Source organism: Capricornis sumatraensis, chromosome 13 (assembly GCF_032405125.1).
Source record: "Capricornis sumatraensis isolate serow.1 chromosome 13, serow.2, whole genome shotgun sequence".
Classification (NCBI taxonomy): Eukaryota; Metazoa; Chordata; class Mammalia; order Artiodactyla; family Bovidae; genus Capricornis; species Capricornis sumatraensis.
The window spans coordinates 27,526,049-27,536,301 of record NC_091081.1 but is presented as its reverse complement, the minus strand read 5'-3'; the positions used below and the strand labels follow the sequence as shown (position 1 = coordinate 27,536,301).

Below are 10,253 nucleotides of genomic sequence, written 5' to 3'. Positions count from 1 at the left end.
AGGACTGAATAAACAAGAGGCGGGACATACATACAATAGAATACCAGTCGGCCAAAGAATGGAATAACACCATCTGCAGCAACATGGATTGACCTAGAGATTATCATACCAAACAAAGTAAGTCAGGAAAAGACAAACATCATACAAATAACTTGCGTGTGGAATCTAAAGCACGACACAAATGAACTTATCTACAGAACAGAAATAGACCCACAGACGTGTGGATGCCAAGGGGCTGAGGTCCAGGAGTTGATGTGATCTCCCTGAGACTGTAGGTGAGGTCAGCTTCACGCTCCTCTCCAAGAGTTTTTCAGCCCAAATTTACTTTGGGCTCGGGAGGTCCCCAGAGCTCTATCTGTGCAGTGTGTTGGGGCCCGCCCTGCCCACCAGCTCCTCCTGCACTGCTCGAGACACGTTAGCCTTGCTGGTGTGTTAGTTTGCCAGGAAATCAAGGCCTTTAAGCCGAGAGAACTTCCATTCTTTGGAGGCTATTGAGGATATGAGGCTCATGGGACCAGGGATTCAGCCTTGTATGGCTGCAGATTACGGCAGGAAAGCATGGAAGGGGTGAGTTTAGGGAGACTGAAGCCTCTGATACATTGGCTTAGCTTTGACTTGGACACAGAAGGAAAGCAGAGTCTATGATTGAACTCTTTCTTCCTTATAAATAAGATTTTTAAGACTTAACTGTTCATCCAAGAAAATCTCTGGCATTTGGTCCCTAATGGGGTAGGTGGGCTCAGGGAGAGGCAGGGAATGAATGAAGAGGATGGAGTTACTTTAGGGAACAGAAACTGTCATTATATACAGATGCAGTGTGGACTTCAGAGATAAAATGAGCAGCCGTTACTGACTTCTGGCAAATTCAGATAAGAATGAACACCTACAACTCCCAGGCACTCAGTTGGAGGAGTAACCATCATTACCATAGTTACCATGGCTTCTAAGTCAGCATTCACAATCTTAAATAAAAAATGTTTCTCTTAACCACCCACAAGAATCTAGGTACCCCTCTTTGCATATTGCCATTTTATAGAATGAACTCTTTGTATTGAGTATGTGGTAAGTAAATACTTGATAAGAGTGATCAAAAGGGGACAAGTCAGTCCCTCAGAACTGACCATTCAATTAAATACATTCAGAGTATATTTTTAATACGAACTTAAACCTAACAACATAGCTTTTAACAAAGATTGGAGAGGTGGGGGGAGGAGGACAGATTCAGCTTTTAGGGGGTCTGAAGTTCTACGGTTTTAAAAGCTCTCTTTTATGTCTATACACAAAATCATTAAAGAAAAAAATGTCTGTGAACACTTTGATGCCGTCTGATAGAGATGACCTATTACAGAAGGAAAAGAGTGGAAAGAGATAGCTGTCTTCACTGATCGCAGTTACTATATATTACTTTTGCAAAATTTATAAAATTTACCAAGATTTATGACCAAATGTTTGCTAAGGTCTTTCTCAAAAGCATGTGCAAGTAAGGGAAGTAAGTCTGAAATTTGTGCTTTATTAGCCTCAAAGCAAATCTTCCCTGCGGGCTTCCCAGCATAGTGGGTAAAGAAACTGTCTGCAATGCAGGAGATGCAGGTTCAATCCCTCAGTCGGGAAAATCTCCTGGAGAAGGAAATGTCACCCCACTCCAGTATTCTTGCCTGGAAAATCCCATGGACAGAGGAACCTGGTGGGCTACAGTCCACGGGGTCGCAAAAGTTGGACACAACTGAAGTGACTGAGCTCGCAAGTCTTCACTGCAGCTATTATGGGCCGAAACCGCCACCAGAACCATCTAAACTGCAGAGTCCTTGAGCGAGAAATGTATATTGTAGGACACGATTGATTCAGAACAGGGACAGCATGACAGGCTCTAAATGCTGACTGGCCAAGACCAAGACTGGACAGGACGCCCGCCACACTCTCCTTGACAGCATGGTGGAATCATACAAAGCGCGTGGAGAAATGGCACAGTACAGTATCTGGGCTGTGCAGTGTGGCATTAAATGATGTAAATATATAGTATCTCTGGTGACCTTATTACCAGTTCAGCGTAACTGTGGTCCATGCATCGACTTGACCTCAACAGGCAAAGAAGTGTAAGGGGCAGTGGAGATATGTGGATAAAGAAGTGACGTTTTAATATGATCCTGAATTTTCTAATGAAAATACTGAAGCAGAGAGAAATTGATTTGCCCAGGTGAGAAGGCTGATGGCCAGGTTTACTTTGTTTTGTGTTTTATCCACATGCCTCCACTGGTAATAAGGCCACCTGCCTGAAGTTTACCTACTAGTATGTGGGCTCTCCTCTGAGCTTTCCGATTCTGTGGTAAAGTGCTCCTTGAAATGCTTACAACCAGAGATAGATGTGATGTGCCTCATACATGACCAGGTTCCAACGATTATCTAAAGTAGGAAATGGCAACCCACTCCAGTATTCTTGCCTGGAAAATCCCATGCACAGAGGAGCCTGGTGGGCTACACTTCATGGGGTCACAAAGAGTCGGACACCACTGAGCACATGTTATTACAGATATACAACATTACTCTTTTTCAAGTATAAAATCAGAAAGCTGTACATATTAAGAAATGCTAGAGGAACAAAGTGTGTTTGGCTTTCTCTATGACCAATATTTGTGAATTGTTATGCTGTATTTTTTCTTCTCCTTTGGAGTTAATAACACTTTTTATGAAGGTTGAGACAGTAACATACAAAAATCAAGCAGCTTCCTTTATGTTAGCAATAAGCAGTAGAAAATAATTAGAAACTTAATAGGAAAACATAAAACTCTGAGATATTTCAAGTAAGGAGAAATTTAATATGGGGCATTAGTTACAAAAGTATAGGAAGGATTGGTAGAATCAATGGAGGAGGAATTACCTAGAGATCAGTCCCTGCCATCACTGGGCTGGGAGTCCCAAGCCTATATTTCCTGCTTCCACTGCCAGTGCAAAATGTGATGGTTTTTTTTTTTTTTTTTTTTGACTGGACATTGGTGGCTCAAAGGTAAAGAATCTGCCTGCAATGCAGGACGTGCAGGAGCCACAGGTTCGATCCCTAGGTCTGGAAGATCCCCTGGAGGAGGGCATGGCTACCCACTCCAGTATTCTTGCCTGGAGAATCCCATGGACAGAGGAGCCTGGTGGGGCTACATTCCATAGGGACGCAGGGCCGGACATCACTGAAGTGACTTCGTGTGCATACACCAAACACACACACACATGAGTATTATGGACTAAATGTAGAATTCAATGAGGTCATGAGAGTGGGGATTAGTACCCTTATAAGAAGGGGCAACAAAACACCTGCTCTCTCATCTCCCCCACCACCCTCTGTCACTCTTCCCTGTGTAAGCAAAAGAGGTCATAGGAGCACACAGCAAGATGGTGGCGGCCTGCAAGCTAAGAGAAGAAGCCTCAGAGCAAAATCTACCTTGCCAACACCTTAACTTTGGGAGTTCCAACCGCTAAAACTGTGAGAAATAAGTTTCCATTGTTTAAATCACCTTGTCTATGGTACTTTACCTAGCAAACTAACCCGGAACATAAAAAGAAAGTCAATAAAATATCAAATATTAACTAAAATGAAAACTCTAAATGACAGGAGAACAAGCTGAGTTTGAAGGAACAAAAGAAAGGGAGACAAAATAAGATGACAGAAAGGATTTTAAAATGTCTTTCTCCTTTCTTTTCATATCCTTTTTTTTTTCCTTTCTTTTACAAAAGCAAAAAAGTTTTTTATTCTTATTTTACAAGCAGAAAGGCCAAGTGAAGAATTGAGTGATTATCCAGGGAACTGAATTAATATAAAAAGTCTAAATAACTCAAGTCAAATCCCTTTTTTCAAGCTACAGTATCTCTCAGTTCAGTTCAGTTCAGTTCAGTTGCTCAGTGGTGTCCGACTCTTTGCGACCCCATGAACCCCAGCATGCCAGGCCTCCCTGTCCATCACCAACTCCCGGAGTCCACCCAAACCCATGTCCATTGAGTCGGTGATGCCATCCAACCATCTCATCCTCTGTTGTCCCCTTCTTCGCCTGCCCTCAATCTTTCCCAGCATCAGGGTCTTTTCCAGTGAGTCAGCTCTTCGCATCAGGTGGTATTGGAGTTTCAGCTTCAGCATCAGTCCTTCCAATGAACACCCAAGACTGATCTCCTTTAGGATGGACTGGTTGGATCTCCTTGCAGTCCAAGGGACTCTCAAGAGTCTTCTCCAACACCACAGTTCAAAAGCATCAATTCTTTGGCACTCAGCTTTCTTTATAGTCCAACTCTCACATCCATACATGACCACTGGAAAAACCATAGCCTTGACTAGATGGACCTTTGTTGACAAAGTAATGTCTCTGCTTTTGAATATGCTGTCTAGGTTGGTCACAACTTTCTTTCCAAGGAGTAAGCATCTTTTAATTTCATGGCTGCAATCACCATCTGCAGTGATTTTGGAGCCCCCCAAAATAAAGTCAGCCACTGTTTCCCCATCTATTGCCATGAAGTGATGGGACTGGATGCCATGATCTTTGTTTTCTGAATGTTGAGATTTAAGCCAACTTTTTCACTCTCCCCTTTCACTTTCATCAAGAGGCTCTTTAGTTCCTCTTCACTTTCTGCCATAAGGGTGGTATCATCTGCATATCTGAGGTTACTGATATTTCTCCCAGCAATCTTGATTCCAGCCTGTGCTTCCTCCAGCCCAGCATTTCTCATGATGTACTCTGCATAGAAGTTAAATAAGTAGGGTAACAATATACAGCCTTGACGTACTCCTTTACAATTGTCTTAATCTTTCTTTCACTTGCCTCTACAGATAACACTAATGCTTCCTTAATTTTAATATACTGGACATAAGATGTATCCAACAGCTAAATTTCAAAAGCAAAGAAAAAAAAAAAAACTTCTGATGAAATCCAAGTAAAGAAAATACCCAAAACCTATGTGCAACTTATATGGAATGCATACTTCTATAACAGATAATACCATATGCCATATTTCTGCAGTTGAAATGTTTAGGATCTTACACTGTTTTGCAAAATATAAGTGAAGCTGAGGAAACAAAATTTATTACTTTAAAAGAAAGTAAAACCTTTCTATAAATTATTTTTAAAAGGTAACAATACTAAAAAATTATTTTATATTGGGAACACATCCAGATGTCAATTTCCTAGATGATCTACAAAGTTAAAAAAATTTGCAATACTTTTGCGACACCAAAATGCCACAGCTTCTATGCACAAGGAATGAGATGTATTGGGAGAATTCGGTAAATTTAGGAAAAATAGGAAATTCAGACAAAAAAACTCACTCCTGGCCCCTACCAAGTGTGAGTCCCTTAAGTAGACCAAACATAAGTACATTTGTCCATACATTCAAGCCCTCAGTGTGCTGGAAAGCAAGATAACTATAGTTTTTATAGTTAAAGTGTTTTTTGATGGAACATTTTTTAATAAGACTTAAATTTAGATCTATGATTCTCCTAAGAGAGGAAGGAATATCATAAATAGAATCGGCAAGTGGCTTTGTCAAAAGAAACACACTCTCACATGCCCCCTCCTCCCAGTCAACAGTCCAGGTGTTGGGGGGAGGGGGACCCAGTACTGAAGGGAGCTGTGTACCAGTCCCTCAGTCCTGCAAGAATTAGTGACTCAGAAGAACAAACACGGAAAAATATTTTGTGGCAATAAGAAAGCAGTATAAAAAAAGAGAGAATTCTCATCTTGCGTTTTATTTCTTCTACTTTTACAAAACAACCGTTTCAAAACTTTCTTACAAAAACTTTACAAAGACACATATACATGACATGCAGGAGATGAGAATAATGTTCCTCTAACACAAAAGCATTAAACAACATTTTGGGTGCTGGACAGCACTTCTGGCCCGTTTATTTATTAAGACTAGAATCCTCAGAGTTCTCCACTGCGACATTTTCTAACACAGTATTACTGGTTGTGGAAAGTAATTTGCCTGAACTGCTCTCTTTTTCAGTCTCCTCCCAAGTAGTTGTCAGAGGCCTCCTGAGGGTTTCCGGAAGCAAGAATGTTAGAACTCCACTCACTAAGGCCAAAGTCCCAACAAGCAACTAGAAGGAAGCAAAAAAAAAAAAAAAAAAAGTGACACATCAAGAAAGAAATGTACCCTTCAGAGAATAATCATTTCTGAACCTTGTTCAGAGGGCAATAGAATTGAAATTGACATAACAGCTGGCATTTTTGTTTCTCAGTAGTAAGACTTTTTGGGTTACTTTTAATTAGTTGACTAAGCTTAATCTGATCATTCATTAACCACCGTGGAGCACCTACTCAATAAATCCCAGTTACTGCCTGCATTATTACTCTTGTAGGTGACTCTACGGACGTGAGTCTGAGTAAACTCCAGGAGTTGGTGATGGACAGGGAGGCCTGGCGTGCTGTGATTCATGGGGTCACAAAGAGTCGGACACGACTGAGTGACTGAACTGAACTGAACTGAGGCACAGTCCTAGGAGCTACACTGAAGAAAAAAAAAAAAAAAAAACAAAAACTCCCTGCCCTGTCTTGCCAGGCTCCAGAGTCTCGTGGGAGAGCCCAGCATCTTGGCTTTGGACCTGATGGTCAGGGACTGTCTTAGTCAACCCTGCTCCTGCCCCCAATAATGGACACGCTATCAGCATTCAGTAAATGGTGGGGACTGAATAAAATGCATGCATGCATGAATGAACAGTTCAATGAACCAAAATCTGCAGCATTTAGGGGGAATCAAAACAGAGGCAATGGAAACTAGCTGCTACTTTGTGTGGGGGGAACGACAGTTTCCAAGTGATTTCCTATAAAAATTCAGTATTTCTTTACCTTCCAGGTTTTGACACATGAAAGGCAACCTTTTAGATTACCACCAAGGTGTTTGCTTTCAAAAATGCAAATCACATTAAAAAACTAAAGTCTGCATATCTCTTCTCTGTTGATCACTATGAAGATATGGGTGGGTTTTAGAACTAAATCTGGATATAGTCTGTAGAAACTTTGTCTTTGCATAATTTAAACTCCTTTAGCAAAAAGTACTGAGAAGAGCCCATAAAAATAAATTAAGGCATGGGCTTTCTGATAAATCTACATATTTGGTGCTTTTATAGTCTCTGAGGTACAGTGCAAACTGAGACACGACGTGAGGCCACATCAGGTACAGATGTGACCTGGGAAGACAGTTCTTGACTTGTTTGGCAAAACACTGATAAGCTAATTCCAGAAATGCATGAGTAAGGCAAGAAACAGTAACAGAATTTAAAGTGATATTGCAAAGGACGTAGAAATCCCAAGAGAGACCTCTGTCAGGGTCTGAAAAACACTGAACAAGTCTAAACAAGAAATAGAATCAAATGGACAATTCAAGACAAGAATGGATTTTCTTTTTTAACTTGGTAGTGAGAATCAGTTCAGTTCAGTCACTCAGCTGTGCCTGACTCTTTGTGACCCCATGGACTGCAGCATGCCAGGCCTCCCTGTCCATCACCAACTCCCAGAGTTTACTCAAACTCATGTCCATTGAGTCGGTGATGTCATCCAGCCATCTCATCCTCTGTTGTCCCCTTCTCCCCCTGCCTTCAATCTTTCCCAGCATCAGGGTCTGTTCAAATGAGTCAGCTCTTTGCATCAGGTGGCCCAAGTATTGGAGTTTCAGCTTCAACATCAGTCCTTCCAATGAATATTCAGGACTGATCTCCTTTAGGATGGACTGGTTGTATCTCCTTGCAGCCCACAGGACTGTCAAGAGTCGTCTCCAACACCTTAGTTCAAAAGCATCAATTCTTCAGCACTCAGCTTTCTTTATAGTCCAACTCTCATATCTATACATGACCACTGGAAAAACCATAGCTTTGACTAGATGGACCTTTGTTGGCAAAGTAATGTCTCTGCTTTTGAATATGCTGTCTAGGTTGGTCATAACTTTCCTTCCAAGGAGCAAGCGTAGTAGTGAGTAGTGAGAATAGCCAGGCACTGAATAAACTCAGAACCTTGCATCTCTCCTTTCACTCCAAGCAGGTCCTCCACCCCCTTGGCCAGTCCTCGCTACCCCACACAAGCACCCCAACAACCCCTCCATCCCACCTCTCCCTCCCCCTGGCCAGGAGGAGCCTTTGTCCCCTCTCACCTTCTCCTGGGGGTGGGCTGTGGAGGGGTGGGGTCTTCCTGCATCAATAGGTCTCCCTTCTTTCTCACAAACTTTTGACCTTTTCCTTTCCACTGGCTAGTTTCCCTCAGTAAAAATAAATTTATTGAGCCTCTTACAATCTCTGTACCCACTCTGCCTGGGAACTTGTACTTGCTACCTGTGTGGCCCCGGGCAGGTGACTTAATTTTTTTGCTCCTCAGTTTCCTTATCTGCAAAATGGAAATAATAATACTACCTGCCCCCAAAGGACTGTTGAAAGGATTAAATTAAATAACACATGTAGGGCACTTAAAACAGTGACAGTTGAGGAGCCAATAAACGGTAGCTGCCATTACTGCTCTCTATCTTGCGAAACAAGCAAGAGACTCTCCGCCTCAGCCCACATCCACTGCAGCCCCTGCCCATCTTCTCCACAGCAGTCCCTGCTTCTCCTTCCATGCTGCCCGCCCCTGCCTCCCCCGCCCCCCAGCAGAATGGCTCTCCCCCAATGCCCATGGACGCCTCTTCCCAGGCCAGATTCCTAGCTGCCAAACCTGACGGCCGTTTGCCTGTTCTGCCTTCCTCGCCTCCCCACCTCCTTTGGGGTCCCGGTCATCTCCCCTGCTGCCCCCTCAGTTTCTGCCCTGAACCCCTCTTCCCATCAGGCGCTAAACGCCACTGTTTCCAGGCTTCTGCTCTTCAGTCTCCCTCCCTTTCCCCTCACCCTTCATTAGCTGACTCTCAAGCCTGTGCCCCTCGGAGTTCCAGACCTGTAAAGGCACCAGCCTCCCCTGGGCCCCACCCCGCTGCCCCATCTCCAGCCATCAAGCAGGCACCTCCCACTCCTTACCCAAATTCAAGTGCACCGTTCCTCCCTACCTCAGTCTGATTGCTCCTCCTAGAGTCCCCTACAGCCCTGAGAACAACCTTCCACCCCTCCTGCTGCCCCCCCTCCACCATACCCAACTTGTCACGGGTCCAGAGGGTAACACTTTTCCACCCTGTCTGCTCCAACCTGCCTTTAGTCTGATATTCTGACCTCCTTTGAGATCCCTGCATCCTTTCACCCTTACCTCCTGACACCCACAACCCACCCTGGGTGTTAGCAGCAATGCCAGCACCCAGATCCAAACTGGCCATGTTTCTTTTCCCCTCTAAGTTTTCGCCTTTCTGTTACCTCTGCATGGAATTCCCTTATCTCCTCTTCCACCTGGCTGACTCTCACCGGCCCCTCCAGACACAGATGAAAGGCCCCTCCTGCAGGAAACTTCTCCTCTGGCCCTAGCTGGGTTGGTAGCCCTCTCCTGCAACCCCATAACCCCAACATTCCCTACCCCAGCCCTCTTCTCTGGGACCTCTGCCTTCCACACCAGTCTGGACATCTTTCAGGACAAATGCTGTCTCTTTCATCCCTGCTCCTTATCACCTAATTCAAAATCAACACTCAACCTTTGCCAAATGAGTTCACGAATACAAAGATTATGTGAATTAGATGTCCACTTTTTTCCTTAGATTACTAAAAAATAATGGTTGAAAATAAAAGCAACAGAAGGAATGATGTTCATGCGGTTCTTTTGGAAAGAGAAAATATAAACTTATCTTCTAGACGATCATGTCTAGTCCTCAAAAGGAAAATACTGGCTCCCTGGGCAGTTTAACATCCATAAATAAGCTTAATGAGAAATTTAATAATTTATTTTTTTACTCATTAAAAATAATAAGCAACATCTGCTACTTCCAAAGGAAGCATATTCACAGAATATTTTTTGCAAATATACACAAGACCCGGATGACAGAGGTGGTCCCAGGGAAGGGGGGATGAGGGTCAAGGTGGAAGGACTTGTTTCTCTGCATCCCCTTTAGGACTGTTTGTTTAACCTACGAAAAAGGCATGGTATTTGGATTTGAACCCAAGTATGTCATTTAAGGGCTTCCCTGGTGGCTCAGACGGTAAAGAATCCACCTACAATGTAAGAGACATGGGTTCAATCCCTGGGTTGGGAAGATCCTCTGGAGGAGGGCATGGCAACCCACTCCAGTATTCTTGCCTGGAGAATCCCCATGGACAGAGGAGCCTGGTGGGCTATAGTCCGTGGAGTCACAAAGAGTCAGACATGACTAAGTGACTAAGCACAGCA

General features: G+C 43.4%; 1 protein-coding gene across 1 annotated transcript in view; it reads right to left on the bottom strand.

The window, feature by feature from the left end:
• Positions 1-5,872: 5,872 nt before the first annotated feature.
• Positions 5,873-10,253, bottom strand: part of SLC22A16 (solute carrier family 22 member 16) — a 33,095-nt gene continuing 28,714 nt past the window's right edge. Inside the window, exon 8 of the mRNA XM_068985460.1 lies at positions 5,873-6,070. Within this exon, the coding sequence (XP_068841561.1) occupies positions 5,873-6,070 (198 nt within the window). The remainder of the gene's footprint in view (positions 6,071-10,253) is intronic.